The following is an 18,644-nucleotide window of genomic DNA, read 5'->3' as shown; positions in this document are numbered from 1 at the left end:
AGTATAAACATATGCAAAGGAGTTAGACACACTGACAGGAAAGTTATGCACACCAGCAACTAGGGAGGTAGGAGGGAAAAGGATGAGAGAAGTTTTATCTGTAATGTTTTATTTCTTTAAACAAGGAGACATTTGAAGCAAACATGGCAAAATGTTAGTATCCTTACATGTGGGAGCTGGGGATATGTTTATCTGTTTTGTTACTTTTGCACTTTTATGGTATGTTTGAAATAGTTTCTAATTTTAACAAATGCTAATGATTGTTCTGGATGTAGGGTAGATAAGAGACTGTAGAAGAATCAAAGTATAAGGAGAATGGTTAGCATGCTACAATTCACAGTACATTTAAATAATTTACGTGTTTCTTCATACATTTAATTTATGGAAGGCCAAACAAAACTCTTTTAAATATGATGCAGGATGTATTATAAGCATATTTTTCCAAACTTACTTGCTCAACCTCTCTGTTGAGGGAATCTACTTTTTCTTTTAATCTGTTACCCTCTGCCTCAGCAGTGATAAGTTCCAGTTTGAGGGTATTGTTATCTGCCTCTGATTGATGGGCTTTATTTTCCCAGTTTTCAGCATCTTCATTGGCTTTTCGAAGTTGTTCCATCATTTGCCGGTTCTCAGATTCCTGAAAAGCAAACTTTAGCTATTACTTTAAAATGTTCAACATATGATAAAAATTAAACATTATTATCCAAGTCATTGGGAATTCACTTGCCATGAGAAGCATTTATAATAGAACCCTGAGGAAATGTATCTATACTCTTAGTTTAGAAAACAGGTCATCCTGTAATTAACAAAGAGTGCAATCAGCATCTGCCCTGGCTCCTGAGTAACACTCAGTGAACACTAGTAAATAGTAAATTTAGGTAAATTACTCTTTTCTTCAAGACCTGAATGAATTTGTTCTTATATTTCCTTTTGTTCGAAGTCCTCCACAGCCTGCTTTTCCCATGTCTGCTTACTGACTACTTGCTGGTCTGGATTCTGAGCCTCTGACCTTTCGTACTGGTGTATTCCCTTGTTCTTGACCAATTTACAGGGCTGTGCTGGCTACAGAGCTTCCGAGTACTTGCATATTTTAAATGTCAACTTCTGATAATTTCCTTTCTGGTGTCTGCCTTTTATTCATAGCCCCAGCCTTAATTATCTTCATCATGAACTGTTGTTCTATGATTATCTTTTACCTGCTAGTCTAGTAACTTTCCCTGCCAGTCTAGTAACTTTCCTGAAATTGCTCAGAAGTAAACTATCAAACCTATGCCAATAAACACTAGTTGTAAATATGCATTCATGTATAAATTGAGCATACAATAAGAACCAGATTTTTTAAACTTTCAAAATTCTATCATGAGCAGAGTAACTGAAGTAGGGTCTGATTTCTAGTAGGGAAATAAGGAGGGAAAAAAATTCAGCTCCACAAACAATATAATAGACCAAGTAATCATTATTAGGCTATTTAAAAAAATATTTTATTATGGTTTGGTGAATTCATTCTAAAAAATTAGTTGTAATTTTGGTAATTTTTTTAAAAGGCACTAGATCTCTTTCTCTCCTGTTAATAAATAGTGCACATCCCTATCAGAAATCCTGGGCTAAATAAAATGACCAAATTGCAATAAATAATGTCTAATACTCCTTTCAAATCAGATAAGCCATCTCCTGATTATGTTTACTGGTGGAAATTCAGCTAATATTGCCACCTTGTGGCCTCTAATGTGAAAGATCTTTGCCAAGTCTGTGTTAGTCAACAATATACTAAACTACCTTATTGGCTTTCAAGATTCAGATACTCCAACTGTGTCAGCAGGAACCTGATATGTGTTTTCCATGATTGTACTAACAATCATAGTTGTGTACAGAGTATGTACTTGGAGGGTGCTTGTACAATATACTTAAACGAATTGTATTCACATTGATCTTTACCCTCTTTAACTTTGTGCAGTACTTACTGTCTATGTCATTCACTTAAAACTGCCTTACAGCTTTGTGTTGTTAGGTGTGGATGTAAAGCCTCCCTGATAACACCTTGTATTTCTCTAAAGCAGGAACCATTTTTATATTAAATTTAGTTCTGTGACCAGGTAGTACATTATTCAAAGTGAAAAGGGATTCCATAGAATGTCTCTCCTGTCTTCCAACCACCCAGTGCTCCCTCCTTCTTGGCAAGCAGAAAGCATATTTTACCCTTTTTCATATCCTCCCATAGAGGCCAGAGCAGTGTTGAGCATGAGAGGCAACACTATAAAGAAAATGAAACTGTTCTTTGGTATTCTCTATTTCCTGCTTTCAGGATCTCTTTACTTCTATATGGTGCCTCCCCTGTATCCACAGCTCCCTCTGGCCACCCACAAGTCTCACTGCAACACTCCATAGGCCTCAGCTGGAATCCTTTGCATTTCTTGCCTAGATTATGGTTACAACCTCTTCTAACTGCTCTCTCCACTTCTGATTTTGTTACCCTTCTGGTTTATTCTTGACGTTTCCAAAATAAACTTCCTAAAAGGCAATCCTTAAATAACTTATATGTTTTAGTTCTAACAATAGCTTCTGAAAATAGGGTTCAAAGAAGGTCTTTCTTACCTCTATCATCCACTTGTACACACTACTCTACCTACAGGACCTACTTTTTCCCCTACACCTTTGCTCATGTTGTTCCCACTGCCTGGCAGTCATTCTGTTTACTCTCCGTTTTTCATCTCTGGCACTCCAGCACCTAGCACGCTGCATGAATGAGTGAATGAATGAAGTACTCCACACTTCTTGACGGTCTATCCCTATCAAAATGGATCCGTGGTTCATTCTCTCCGGGCCTGCATCCATCCAGTGTTATGCAATCTCATAAACAAATTCATACTAGGATGCTAAAATCCCCAGCACTTCGGAAGGCCGAGGTGGGAGGATCACTTGAGCCTAAGAAGCTTCATGTGTGATGTCTGAAAATATAATTCTAGAATCTAAAAGTTCTAATCCCTAATGGTGGAATTTCAGGTAATGTTACTAACAGACAAGGGAGATAAAGGGAAGTGTTTAACACTGGCTGAAAGCTTACTATGTTAAATGTTGCTCTGGGGTGAGTGCGGTGGCTAATGCCTGTAATCCCAGCACTTTGGGAGGCCGAGACAGGTGGATCACTTCAGGTCAGAAGTTCGAGACCAGACTGGCTAACATGGCGAAATCCCCGTCTCTACTAAAAATACAAAAATTAGCCGGGCATGGTTGCATGCACCTGTAATCCCACCTACTCAGGAGGCAGGAGAATCGCTTGAACATGGGAGGCAAAGGTTGCAGTGAGCCACGATTGCACCACTGCACTCCAGCCTGGCAATACAGTGAGCCTGTCTCAAAAAAAAAAAAAAAGTGTTGCTCTGGATATTCATTTATTTATTTCTGACCTATTCTAGAATAGATTCAGATGGCTCACTGTGCTAGGTGTTTTAAATTATCTCACTTACTTGGGTGTTCTTCCCGATTACAGATGGGAAGAATCAGAGAGGCTGAGTAGCCTGCATAAATAAAAAGCCTTTTGTTCATTTATGGTATTACATTGCTGGAACCTTAAAATCAGGAAGTGTAGGAAACCACGTGCTTTTCCTACACAGGCTGCTTGCTGCCTGAAAGCAAGGATTGCAATTTAGAAATCCTTAGAATCTCTTCTGTCTCAAAGCCCTTAACAGTACTATGCATACCATAAATAAATGTTCAAGATATGTTTGTGGACTGACATGAAATGATAAAATAGTATAGGTGGATTGATTATTATAATAGGTATAGTGTTACCTACATACCACTCAAACCATTAATGGGGACATCCTCCCTCAATTTTAGATAATATTTTACCTAATAGACATATCTAAAATCCTCAGTAAAGCTGCCTGTTTATTCCTGAGTTGCCACACATGCACCACACTTATTGGAGTCATCTGATGTCATGTACATGTGCCTGGTCAAATGATTGCTAACAGAGAAGTGTGAGGAGAACCATCTGCCTTGTGGTCCTAAAAAAAATAGATGGCCCCATAACAGGGTAACCAATTCTGATCTGCTACATAATCAGGTGGAACCTCTTTTGTCAGAGGTTTATAACTGGAAACCCCACCACTTTCAATTAATTATAAGCGAGGTCAAATTGATTTTAGCCCTTTGTCCATCATCCAGTTAGGAAGATTCTGCTTGTCTAGAGTGGCAGAGTTGCAAAACAAAAGGGGCATATTCTCCAGGCATCTTTCTGAACATTCTAAATATGTAGTTAACCCACCATTGTCAAAACTAAAATATACTATGTATTAAAGAAAGCTTTGATTCACCTGTCGTTCTGAGTATACCAACTTCTAAATTAACTCTAGTGAAAACTAAGTATCATGAGCAAAAAGAAAAAAAAATACATACTTCAGACTTTAATATATTCTTCAGCTTGTTAACCTCCAAATTAGTATCTTGAACCTTCTGTTTTATGTCATTAAGTTCATTATGAGTGTCATTCAATTTTTTGGACAGTGCCTACGAAAAAAGATAGGTATATTTGACTATGAAAAATAAAAAATTTCTATATCTCAAAAATACCATAAACAAATTTTTAAACACTTGGAACAAATAAAATTAACATACCTAATATATAAACTCATATAAAAAAAGAAAACACATAAGCCCAATAGCAAGTGGGCAAATGACCCAAATAAGCAATTCAAAAAAGGAAGCATAAGTAGGTAAGACCTGAAAAAAACTCTACTAGCAACTGAAGATATGCTAATTAAAACAACAAATTACTATTCTGCTTTTCAAATTAATAAAGATTTAAAGCTATTCAGCTATGGTAAAGAATGGGCATTTCCATGTACTACTGGAGTAAATGTAGATTTGCAGAAAGCAAATCTGTGATCAGGTATCTGGTGATGTAACAAGAGACAATTTTTAAATGCTCATAAAAACAAGAAAGACAAAAATGTTGATTATTTTTGAAGGTGGGAAATGGCACATGGGGATTCATTATATTTGAAAATGTCTATTTACATTTTTTTAATTTAAAAAAGAAACCTCAGCTGGGTGTTTTTCCTGTAATCCTGGCACTTTGGGAGGATCACTTGAGCCTAAGAGTTTGAGACCAGCCTGAACAACATAGTGGGAACCCAACTCTACAATAAATAAATAAATAAATAAATAAATAATAATTAAAAAGAAACCTGATAATCTGTGATTCAGTCTGAAATGAAATCTAATAAAATTTAATGAGATGCTGTCATTAAGGCATTTGTTACAGTGACAATATTTATTCACATTAAGTGAATCATGCAGTAAATAATAGTATATCTACATAGTGGCATAACCACATAACGGAATATTATATACCTGTGAGAAATGTTTGGAATGATTTTTAATAATACAGGGAAATATTTGCCTATGTTAAGTGAAAAAAAATCGTGCTAAAACACAAAAATACCTCATTATCCCAATTTGTTAAAAATTGTGGTATCAAGGATAAAATTTTTTAAAGTTTCCACTTTCTAGTCTTCTGCAATACTGGTTCTTAACCTGTGGTCCACAGAAAGAGACCTCTCTTCTACCTTGGGCCTATGACCATAACGAAGAAAAAACTACTTTTGAGCATATGTAAATTGTTATGACAACAGTTTTCTTCTGATTATAAAAAATGTTTACAAAGTTTGAACAAGGCAGGAAAATGCTTACAATATTATAGTAAGCTAATAATAGCTATAAAATATTTATTGAGTGATATACTGGACAGTACAGTAAGTGCTTTCCAGGTATAGTCTCACTTATTAACCATTTTTACAGATGCTATAGAGACTCAGAGAAGTTGGTTTATATGATCACACACGCAGAGAGCAAGATTCAACCCATGTGAATCTTACTCGACTCTACTGCCTCTTCATGTAGAAAAAAGCATGATATAAAGTGATAGGTGATTTTATCCCACTACATTAGAAAATGTGTATAAAAATAGTGTTAAAATTTTTAAGTGCACTGTATAGCAATTAAAAAAATATGTCAAATATAACAGTAACTGAGTATTAAAAACATGGGGGCTTTTCTAAACTCTTAACTTTTTGTTTAGAAAAAAGACTTTCTATAATAAGCTTCTATTTCTAAACCAATCAAAAAAATAGAAACTAAATTTCTAGGTTTTCATAAATAAGATAAATCCACCTTTAGCCCATATGCTCTAGCTGTAAAGAGTACACAAAGGCAAACCTTACAAATTCCCATGTTTTGGTTTTTATTGCTATTCATTAATTTTTTAAATAAACTTTTAGAATAGTTTTAGATTTACAGAAAAGTTGTGAAGACATTATAAAGGGCACCTCTATTGTTAACATTTTACATTAGTATGGTGCATACGTCACAATTAATAAGCCAATATTGATACATTATTATCTGAAGTCCATACTTTATTCAGATTTCTTTCCTTTTTTACATAATGTCCTTTTTCTGTTCCAGGATCCCATTATTCATTTACTTTTAAACAAAATACTTTAACATCTCAGATAATTTTTTATGATTAACAAAGTATTACAGCTTTATAGCTGTTTAAGTAAATTAATAATCTTCAACAGTTAAAGAACACAGACTTTCAGGATGCAAACTAAACACACTGAAAGTGATACAAAGTGGGGAAAACCATTTGGTCTTAAAAATTTTGAGAAGGGAAGAAATTTTCCAAATAGGATTTTTAAATGTTCACGTTAAAATAAATGTTATTGGAAATGAGAACTGCAGATTAGACTTAAATATATTGCCTTAGGGAGAAAGAGTAATTATAAGAGGAACTTTCCTAAAAAGAATCACAGTGCTAATGAGAACCAAAAAACAAGGCACAGTCCATACATTCATACTTAAAACAGAATAATATGTAGTCCATTTAAAAAAAAAAAAAAACCTATTCTTTTCTTTAAGGTTTCTCAAGGTTTTTATTCTCATTTTTTGATTATTCAAATATTTATCCTTCAGCAAGGAAGTACTAAGCTTTAATACAAATATAGCCCTATTTTCTTTAATATTTAACCCTTTGTGTCTGAGAATTCCATTTAAAAATTATGTGGCCTATTTTGTTATTTAAAAAAAAAAGAAAAGGCTAGTTCCAGTGTCTGAGCTCTTCTATAAAATAAAATGAGGGCTGTTCCTCACAAGAAATTCATTTTTTTTTTCTTGGAGAAAATGATTCTAGGAACAAGTGTACCTGGTTTTCTTGTTTAGCTTTAGCAAACTGTTCCTGGAGATTGTCATTGTCATGAGCCAAGATATCTCTTTCCCTGGCGATCTGGGCCAGCTCATCATTTGTCTCATCCAATTGCCGACGCATTCTGGAAACGTCTTGTTCACACACCATTAGGGCCTCAGTACACTGTCTATTCCACAAATCAAAGAGTACATAAGAAGAGACATTTTACTGAAACAGAGCAACAAATTCTCACAAGACAGAAGATGGACAGTTAGTATGAAAACATTTGAAGAGATTTTAAACACGTTTGAATTTATAGGAATAAATACTGCAAAGACAGTGCATTAGAGTTTCTCAATGTTGCCATCATTTCGCTATGAAAAGGATACTAAGTATACATAATAGTCAATGATTTGCCAAATATTTCAAAACTTCTTACATCAAGTATTAGGAAGGCTTTCATCCTACTTCTGTTATGGCTTAGTCTCCTTTACAGATTCCTCTTCCTCTGCCCACTTAAAACTTAATGCTTTTCAGGGCTCAAGCCCTAGCCTCCCAATTATTCTCACTCTAACCCTTCTCTCAGACAAACTCTATTCATATCCATGGTTCCCAACCCCATCTATATCCAATGATTCCAAAATAATTATCTCCAGTTTTAGCCCCTCTGTTGTACCCCAGACTTATATTTAACTGCTTACTAGACATGTCTACAATAAGGTCCCAAAGGTTCTTCAAATTCAGAGGCAAAATCATTTTTTCTCCTCATACTTTCTTCATGTTCAGTATTTGTCCCTGGCCAGAAACTTGGCATTTTCCTGGTGTCTCTCCTTCATACAAAAGCATTTCACTCCTTCTGTCCTACAACTCCTAAACCCCAATTTATCACCACCTCTTCTGCTTAGGTATCTAACACAAAAATCTCCTCAGAATTCTTTAATGATTTCTTATTGCCCAAAGGATATAACCAATACTCATTTGTCTATAACACAAGCCTCTGCCTGCCTATTTAGCCTCCTCCTTTCACTTCTCCCCTTACACTCTAGGTTTCAACAACACTCACCCACTTGTAGGTCAAGAGGCTTGTCAACATGATCTGTGGTTCTTTGCTATTCTTTCTACTTTAAATGCCCTTCCCTTCCCCTTATTTTACTTGGCAAACACCATCCCCTCTTTTAGTTCCTTAGACAGACTTAGGCCTCTTTTGATGAGAGAGTTAGCACCTTACACGTATCACTAAGCCCCTTGTTTCTTACTATCTTTGTACCTAATATGGTACTTGGCCCCCCAGTAAGAGCTCAAATATTTGTTGCATGACTGATTTACCTTGATGCCTGTTCCATCTCAGCAATGATATTCTTCATGCCTGAAATGGTCTTTTCCTTGAAAAATAATATAAGTATTAAATAAAAAAATCTTAAGCTGTTATTTCTGTTAAAATTGAATGAACAAAAAGAAAATTTCCCTTTCCCTTTAGGTTTCCATTTGGTTTTAAAAACATGTATGTCCTATTCTTTTCCACACTTTAAAGCCTAGTATATCAATGTGAATATTTGCACTGGGTAAAAATAGATTATGTTCATTAAAGTAAAGGCTATACTTAGGTGTAATTATGAGATCAGTATATCAAATTCTTTGTCAAAAGATATTTTGTGCAGTCACCCAGCAACACAAGAACCCTATAACCACCTGTTTTTGGAGGCAAACCAATGGTTTGGCATTGGAGTATTGGCATTTTATACTGGGATTTAGAACTGGTTCTCTTGCTCACATTCTTTATGTTATAAAACCCAGAGAAGCCAATCATGTATACCTAAATTTAGTTTTTAAGAATAATTTTTATTAAGTGTATTATTTATATTAGCCAGCAACAAAATCTTCAAAAAGCTGTTCCAATCCAATTACTTATAGAAGTATACTACTGATATTTAGGTGAGAGCTAATAAGAAGGTAAGCATTAGGCCTCGAGCAAAGGTAAGAAAAATAAACTATTTATATTTTCCTTTTTCAAAGGCGTGATGAGGGAGTAGAAGTAGTGGAGTCAGTCAAGGCAGAAATGGGTTTGAATATCTTAATGCCTTTAATACCATTCCCACACCTCTTTTTAAAACTTCCATTGACCCTGAACTAGTCCAACTATAAACAGATACTTAGAGCTAACATTAGCCCTAAAAAAGTAAGAAAGTTATTTCACTAAGTAATAACTAGATTTCACCTTGCCATTTGAATTTTCAAATTTTAAGTAACTAAGTAAAAAGATTTTTAAAAACCCAAACCTATATTTTCCAACCAATTCTGTTCCTGTTTCTTTTCTTTTCTTTTCTTTTCTTTTGAGATGGAGTTTTGCTCTTGATGCCCAGGCTGGAGTGCTAGGGCGCGATCTCGGCTCACTGCAACCTCCGCCTCCCAGGTTCAAGCGATTCTCCTGCCTCAGCCTCCCAAGTAGCTGGGACTACAGGCATGTGCCACCATGCCCAGCTAATTTTTTGTATACTTAGTAGAGACGGGGTTTCACTATGTTGGCCAGGCTGGTCTCAAACTCCTGACTTCAAGTGATCCACCCGCCTCGGCCTCCCAAAGTGCTGGGATTACAGGCGTAAGCCACTGCGCCCGGCCGTTCCTATTTCTTTAGCGTTAGTTTTACACATATTTCCGTGTGTATGTGTGTGTGTGTGTGCTATCTTCCTTTATTCATGTGCTCTTCTCCAGGGTATTTTTAGCTACAGTTTCCCATTCTGCTTTCTCATGGAATGGTACAGATTCCACATCTGGCAGTAATAGATACTGGTGTGTTGTTAAAATATGCATTAAAAAAAAAGTTAACCCCCTTCAAGAAGGACAAGCCAACGAAGGAAAAACTAAAAGACAAAATACTCCATAAAATGGAATGTTTACACATTTTTTGAAATATAATTTAATACATTTCTAAGCAAATTATGAAAAGCTAGTTGAACTAGTGCTTTTGAAAGTCCTAACTTGAGGCCAAATGCAGTGGCTTATGCCTGTAATCCCAGCACTTTGAGAGGGTGAGGCAGGCGGAACACGAGGTCAGGAGTTTGAGACCAGCCTGACCAACATGGTGAAACCCCATCTCTAATGAAAATACAAAAATTAGCCGGGTGCAGTGGTGGGCGCCTATAATCCCAGCTACTCAGGAGACTGAGGCAGGGAATCACTTGAACTCGGGTGGCGAGGGTTGCAGTGGGCTGAGATTGTGTCACTGCACTCCAACCTGGGTGACAGAGACTCCGTCTCAAAAAAAAAAAAAAGTCCTTTCTTGATTAACCTTAAAATATGTTTGATAAGCCTAAAAAGGGCTTCACTTTATCAATATAAGTGCATCTTAAAAAAAAATTCTCTAGAAACATTGTAAAGTATCCAGGGCAACAAAATTTCTGGGTTGAATCCAATAACATATACTCTTAGCCTATTTTTCTCTTAATATGACCCTAATACCACCATTTCTCAAATGTGCCATCATTCCTTGTACAACCTCAGTATGTTCTAAGATGTATTCCTTGTACAACTTCAAGGTTTAACAATTTTTTAAAATAATATTTAATATTTCTTATTCAACCTCATATGTTGTCCAACTAGGGATGTAGATTCATGTTAACTGTCAAAATTCAGTCTGGACAGGATGGTGCTAAGTATATTTAGAAAAAATAAACTATAACTTTATTCAAATAATTCTGGCTTTTCTTACCCAAAAATCTATGAAGTTGCCATTGAGTTTTCTAATTTTAATTGGTAGCAAGTAGTAAAACATCTTTTTAAACCATGGATACTAGAAAAAAATCACTTTATTCACTATAATGTAGACTTTTCCATGCTAATTTATTTCTGTAATCTCTATATGAACAGTATTAGTTTTCACTGAGTAGCCTTTGTTAGTTCAGCTCTGAGGTATCATTGTAGAGAACATTTCCTCTTTTGATTGCCTAATGGTACCTTACAAGTTATTTTCCCTACAGAGGATGGATGTGTTTACTTTCATAAAATCTTATACAAAGTTCTTGATTTTGAAGTAGACTTGTAACTCAATATTGCTTGTGAAGGAAATATAACATTGGTGCGGTTCACAGAATGGAAGAAATGTGAAATATTAGATATAGCACAAGAAAATGAGATTTTGAAAGATGTGAAGAATTTTGCTTCTAAATGTTAGTGTTGTGAAAGGAAATCATGCTTAAATATTCAAAAATGTTTTGAATATAATGAGAAGCAAAATTCCACCTAAAAAACCTAAAATTTCAAAACAATGAGTCAGCCTTTTCCACAAGTATTTACCATCTCATGCCCTTTGATGACCTCAATTATGTTCATGATTCCCAAATCTATTAACTTTAATTAAATTTTCCTCCAAACCTAAAAGTCCAAGAGCCTTTAAATATTTCAATATTTCACCTACATAACCCAAAGACAATTCAAACTCAACATGTCAATAACTTTCCTTTCTAAGCCTGTTCTAGTTCCTGTTTCTTCCTTCATACATAGGAACTATCCATGTGATTCTTAAGCCAGAAACCATACCTTGTCAATTTTACTTCCTTAAGAGACCTATTTCTCTCACTGATACTCCTACTATTCTAATATAGCTCTCAACACTGTTTTCTTAACTAGTGTCCCTGTCACCACTCTCATTTCCCTATAATCCATCTTTTATATGAATTTACAAATGCCAGAATATTTGTTATAAAATAAAGACCTAATTGTAACATTTCATTATCATTATTTCAGTGACCCTCTATATCCATGATGATAGATCTCACACTCAACATCACATGTACTTTTATGATTTTTTTGCTTAACTATCCCATCTCTTCATATATCCCATAGAGATATAGATATATGAAGAGATGGGTTATATACATATATACACACACACACATACACACACTGTAAGCTTGCAATGAGCATCACAGCAGAGAAGGGACTGTATGCCTATCCCATCTTTTCTTTGCCCTCCCATATCTATCTCTCTACAACCTGTTCTCTGGCCATGCTAAACTATCAGGAAGTCTCATGAAATTCTCATGAAAGCCACTGGACTCTCACTTAAGCTGTTCAACCTGTCTGGATCACCCTTTCTCATTGTCTTCTTTCCCTGACTACTATCTAGTCATTCAATGACTACTATCTAGTCATTCAAATATTCTCCTGACTACTATCTAGTCATTTTTCAGGGTAGTCCAGGCACCATCACTTAATGGAATCAGGTGTGTTTTTGCCCAATTCCAACAACACATTGTGCATATGTCATTATGGCACTTAATATATTCTATCATAACAGTATCTTTATCTCTCTCCGTATTACACTAGAGGCTTTGAGAAGGCGGATCATTCACCTTTTTTTTTTTTTTTTTTTGAGACAGAGTCTTACTCTGTCATGCAGGCTGGAGCAGGATGGCACAAACTAGGCTCACTGCAACCTCCACCTCCCAGGCTCAGGTGATACTCCTGCCTCAGCCTCCCAAGTAGCTGGGACTACAGGCGTGTGCCACCATGCCCCTGCCTCACCCTCAGTTTCTAACATAACATCTGGTACATGTCAACAAATGTTTGTTGAAAGAATGAATGGATGGATGGAAACATAAATTAATGAATTAGTTACCTTAGTAATAAAGTAAACTAATAAAGCCCTTATTCCAGTGATGCTGCTTTTGCTTAAGATATTTGTGAAAACAGCTTAGGAACTGCTTTCAGAATCAGTTTATAAGCTAGAAAATAATATCAGCATCTCTGCCTTGTTGGCAACACCTTTTATTTATTTTATTTATTTATTTTTGAGACAGAGTCTCGCACTGTCGCCCAGGCTGGGGTGCAATGGCCCAATCTCGGCTCACCGCAAGCTCCGCCTCCGGGGTTCAAGCGAGTCTCTTGACTCAGCCTCCTGAGGAGCTGTGATTACAGGTGCCCGCCACCACGCCCAGCTAATTTTTTGTATTTTTAATAGAGACGGGGGTTTCACTATGTTGGCCAGGCTGGTCTCGAACTCCTGACCTCATGATCCGCCCTCCTCGGCCTCCCAAAGTGCTGGGATTACAGGCGTGAGCCACCGCACCTGGCCTGCACGCGGCCGGCAACATCTTTTTTCAACAACAAAAATGTGGAATGGAGGTTATCATCCAGCTTTATTCACCAGCCCTATATGATCTATTCTCAAAGCCTGAGGATGATGTAAAAATGTGCTCCTAGGGCAGGGTGCAGCGGCTTACGCCTGTAATCCCAGCACTTTGGGAGGCTGAGGTGGGCGGATCACGAGGTCAGGAGATTGAGACCATCCTGACTAACATGGTGAAACCCTGCCTCTACTAAAAATACAAAAAATTAGCCAGGCGTGGTGGCGGGTACCCGTAGTCCCAGCTACTCGGGAGGCTGAGGCAGGAGAATTGCTTGAACCCGGGAGGCGGAGCTTGCAGTAAGCCGAGATCACGCTACTGCACTCCAGCCTGGGCAAGGGAGGAAGACTCCCGTCTGAAAAAAAGAAAAAAAGAAAAGTGTTCCTAGTTCTAAACACAATTACAAAGGGTAACTACCTGAAAATATGCTTTTAAGAAGAAATCAGTCTCACTACTTTATTGTCATGCTTTATATTTTGATATCTGAATTAGTTCTTGTCAGTTGATATTAATTACTAATTCATGATAGAAAAATCAACTTAAAATATTAGCTACTAGATTTGTACACATGCTTCCTAAGACTATCTTAAAATATTTCAAAGTCAGATTTTGAAGTTCCAGCTTCTAGAAAAACATTTGAGAAAATTCGAATATTTTATTCAGATTCTAGTTCTTTTAAACCATAGTTTAACATTTAACATTTCATTTAAACGTTTCTTATAAACCACAGTTCTCAGAACATACTTTCATTGCCAAACTCTCTCCAAGGGATGCAATATTCTCAGATTTTTTATCCAAACATGCTTGCAGGCATTCCTTTTCTTTAGCCAGATCATTGAGGGTTCCACCAAGAATGCTGATTTCTTCTCGCTGTGCAATATTTTGCCTTGTAAAGTTATCTATATATGCAATCATAAAAGTGTTGTTTTAATCAAAATAAAATCTTTTTTCTATTTCAAGCATATTATCGTACTTTTTGAACTTCTCCTTACTTCTAATGTATATTATATTCAATTACTAACAATGAGTACTATATCCCAAATTAAAAAATTTTTTTTGGTTAAAAACTACAGTGAATCACAAAACTCTAAATGATGCATAAACACAAAAGCACAATAACAATGAATTAGAATAGTGAAGGAAAGCTCTACATCGCAAGCTGTCAAAGTAGACTTAATGTATGATGGGAAAAGAGAGAGTGGGTGGATGAAGTAAGTGGAATATCAAAACAATCTGCGGCATTTCTCTCCTGCAGTTTCCCCTCCCCTCCCTCTAGCCTAGAGTCACTGTTGTATATAAAGTTGGTAAGTAACAAATCTTAATAAAATATTCAATTAAGTCATCTTTAAAGTAAAATGTCTTCTAATATTCTGGTATTTCTAAAGTAGTGTTACAAAAATTCCTAGGAAAAAAAATCATCCCAGGAAGTATGATTCAATCTGTGAGAACTCTTGCAAGCCAATGTCAACGTTGAAGGCCTGAATGATTGGTACAGAAGAATAGTTTTCAAACTGTGGTTTCTCAACCAGCACCATCAGCATCACCTGGGAAATGTACATTCTTATGCCTCCACTCCAGACCTACTGAATCAGAAATTCTGGGGGAGGGCACAGCAATTTATGTTTTAAAAACTCCTTCTTTCCCCAGTGATTCTAATGTATAATGAGGATTGAGAACCACTCGTCTAGAGTAGTTTACCTACTCTAGGTATTAGATTTACCTACAGAAACTGTTAGAGACACAAAAGCTCTGGTTCTAGCCTACTTCAAGGAGGCTGGCTCCAATGATCTTTATTAGCTCTCAAGGTGATTCTGACACAGATGAAAGTTTGAGAACCACTGGTCTAGAGCTCTACAAGAGAAGCTCTGTTAGACAGACTTCTAGGTTAATCCCTACTAGGTTAATACCTGTGAGGGCCATCCAGGAGCAGTGCTAAGGGAAGTAATACCATATTGTCATATGCCAAAAGCTTGATCTATATAGTACTGGAGAATACACCATGTCTCTTTTTGCAGGCAGTATTGCCTTTAAGACAACCCACATGTTTTATGTGTCCTGATATCTGAGTTCATTCCCACTGGCAATCAAACAATCAATACATCTCTAAAATAGCTCTAGTATCTCCTAGCTTAAAAAAATTATCAACCTAACAGCCCACTCAAACTATTACCTTATTTTCTTGCTACCCTTTAATAGCCAAACTTCTTGAGAGACTTCTATTCTTTTCTGTCCTGACTTCACTTCCCATTTATTCCTCAACCCACTCTATCTTCTACATCCAACACTCCATTCAAACTTTTTTTTGGTGTTACCAAATCTTCCAATGTGCCAAATCCAATCAATATTTTTCTTTAGCCTCACTTATTTCACTTCTCAAAAGTATCTGACAATTGATCATATCCTCCCCTTTTAAAAACACTTTGCTTTCTGGTCTTCCAAAATAACACTCACTTCTGGGTCTTCTTCCTACTTCTTTGGCTTCTTGTTACTCAGTCCTGGATCCTCTTCTCCTCATTCTCTATATTTCCCTAGGTAATTTCATGGTTTTAAAATATCATTTATATGCTGATGTGTCCCAAATATGTATCTTTCTCTTCTGAGACACAAACTTAAATATTCAGCTGCTTACCTTAGATCTTTATTGGGACTTAAAATACCCAAATGTGAGTTCTCCTTCAATATTATCTTTTATATTTCTGTTTTAATATTTCCTGGTTTGATAAATAGTATCTCCATCTACCTAGTTGGTTATACCAGACATTCTTGAACTATATAATAGCAAGTGTTAACAATATTTCCTCTGCTTTAAAATAGGCTCTTCTACAGCCCTGACCAAAATTTTACCCTGTAAGATTAAGTTATGACCATATTTTCATACTGATCACTAACAAGAAACATAAATAAGAAACTTTTAAAAAGTAACTTTCTCTATAAACCCCAGTAATATCATAGACATAACTAACACTATCCCCTTGGTGATAAGTGAGTTCTCGCTAGACATAACTAAACATATGTACACTTTCCACCAAAAGTAATATATAGGTACTGTTTCATTACAGCAGCTATGGACAAGCTACAATATTACACAAAAAATTCAAATTTAAGTTATCATCGTAAGTTTACAAACTGTTGCTGCTGAGTTTAGCTATTACTTCATTACTTCATTGATAAATTTTAACTTATCACTAAGTACTTATGGTGCTAAATCTAAAAAATTTTGCTGTCAAAGAAAAATGAATTTTTCTACTATTTTTTATTCATAAACTTAGTTAAGGGTTTGCTTCCAAGTTTTTCTATGTTATACTGAAGAGAAGAAAATACATCTTTGCTACCAAACTTAAGAAAAACTAAAAGTAATATTAAGAGAAAAAAACTCACCAATTTTTTCATCCAAGCACATAATTTTCTCCTGAGTAAGCTGTAGCTCATATTTTTTCTTAGCAAGGTGTCGCTGAGTATCAGAAAGATCTTTTTCTGTGTTTTCATACAAAAGTCTGCAAATATTTTAATAATAAAACTAATTCTGAAATTTTTGTTTTGTCATCTTGTAGTGTGTTTAAATCTAAAAACTTTTAAGGACACTAATATATTTATTTCCTCTTATTATTTTTATACAGTTTTAATATTTTCATTATAAAACCAGGAAGTTTAAAAAATAAAGGGTAAGATGGGATCTTCAATCCACCACTCCAACATAAGCTACTATTAGCATTTTGGTCATAATACCTTCCTTAGGTCCCTTAATGCCAAATCAGAGCAATCAGATTAGGAACTACTATGTTAGCTCTGGTTGGGGTTTGTCTGTCTCAATAGCCTAGGGTTTTATGTTTTAATTCAGAAACAAGATGAGGCCATAGAGATGTCTGCAACACAGGAAATAGAACTAAGGTGTCCCATGTAAATATGGAGAGATATACCATTAGTGAGAAGGTCAGACTAGAGAAAAACACCTTGTCAACTGCTGCTAGGCTCAGGAAAATAATAACTGTAATGCCTAACCTTGTTTTTACTAACTCTATTTTTAAATTTTCCCTTTTTGTCTCCTTAACTACCTAGCCTTGTTTCCCATATAAATAAGACTCTCCCTTAGCTGGGAAAGCCGGACAAACTCCATTTGGCCCCTTGATTTACAAGACATTAAGGGCTCCTTACCCGACCCCCTTCCTCAAGGAGTTAACCTGTGTAAGCAGATCCTCAGCATTTCAAAGGAGCCCAATTAACTGATAAGGTACTGGAACAATGTGTGAAGTTCCCGGGATTTTGCTCAAAAAGATAACAACATAAAGCCTTGAGTCTGTGTCCAGCATAGCATCCATATCTAACTCTAACAAAGGATTTAGAGCCCCGCACCTGGTTCCGTTGCTTTTTTTGTAACCATTTGCCTTTTAAATTGTTAATCTCTCTGTAACCATTTGTTTTTTTGATTCTTGCATGTTTTTACTTCTGTAGAATTATTGCATTTGAGCTCCCCTCCCCTTCCTAAACTAAGGTATAAAGTTAATCAAGCCCCTTCCACGAGGCTGAGAGAATTTTGAGCGTTAGCCATCTCTTTGGCCACCGGCTTAATAAAGGACTCTTAATTCGTCTCAAAGTGTGGCGTTTTCTCTAACTCGCTTGGGTATAACACAACAAAGAGTCTTAATCTCAATCTAAGCATCAAAATAAAATTTGGTTCCTGATTGGTCATATAATCAGGAACCCCTCGCAAAACTCTGGAGGCATGCTCTCAACCCAAGCACAGAACTAACCCCAGACAAAGGCCTATGGAAAATGATCTCATAATTCAAAATTTAAAAATACATCAAGAAACAATCCAACCTTAGTGGGAGTCAAAAGACACACAAACTAAATTAGATCCCTAAGAACTTCAGACTACAGCACTATCAAATAGAAACTTAGAAATACATGTGTTTAAATACAAACACATAAAATAAGTAATAGGATATATAAAGAAAAAAATAATCAACAAATTTGGAAAAGAACCAAACAGAACTTCACAAAATTAAACTAACATCAAAATTTTAAAGATTACAAAACTCAGTGGACAAGTTAAAAATACAGAATAGACACTGTGAAAGAGATAACTGGTAAACTGGGAAAAAAAACAGATCAGAGGTCCTATATTAGAGCACAAATAAAACAATGAAAAAATACAAAATAGAGGTTAACAGACATAAAAGACAGAATAAGAAGGTCCAATATTTACCAAATCAAAATCCCAGTAGGGAAGAATAAAGACAATATTCAACAAAATAATACCTAATAAAAGATGAAATCCAAGACTAAAGAGGTATTAACCTGTATCTATTAAGACAATTATAAATGGGGGAGGATAA

The 18,644-nt window shown here is 35.7% G+C and overlaps 1 protein-coding gene across 3 annotated transcripts in view; it reads right to left on the bottom strand.

The window, feature by feature from the left end:
• The window catches only part of TSGA10 (testis specific 10), a 151,615-nt gene that overhangs the window by 73,579 nt on the left and 59,392 nt on the right, over positions 1 to 18,644 (bottom strand). For all 3 annotated transcript variants that reach the window (XM_014343887.3, XM_014343885.3, XM_008970983.4), the window contains exons 10-15: positions 16,687 to 16,802; positions 14,053 to 14,207; positions 8,513 to 8,568; positions 7,205 to 7,373; positions 4,399 to 4,509; positions 452 to 637 (exon numbers count right to left, since the gene is read on the bottom strand). In XM_014343887.3, the coding sequence (XP_014199373.1) occupies positions 452 to 637; positions 4,399 to 4,509; positions 7,205 to 7,373; positions 8,513 to 8,568; positions 14,053 to 14,207; positions 16,687 to 16,802 (793 nt within the window). The remainder of the gene's footprint in view (positions 1 to 451; positions 638 to 4,398; positions 4,510 to 7,204; positions 7,374 to 8,512; positions 8,569 to 14,052; positions 14,208 to 16,686; positions 16,803 to 18,644) is intronic.

This window comes from Pan paniscus, chromosome 12, assembly GCF_029289425.2.
Source record: "Pan paniscus chromosome 12, NHGRI_mPanPan1-v2.0_pri, whole genome shotgun sequence".
Taxonomy (NCBI): Eukaryota; Metazoa; Chordata; class Mammalia; order Primates; family Hominidae; genus Pan; species Pan paniscus.
This window is presented reverse-complemented; position numbering and strand designations above follow the sequence as displayed.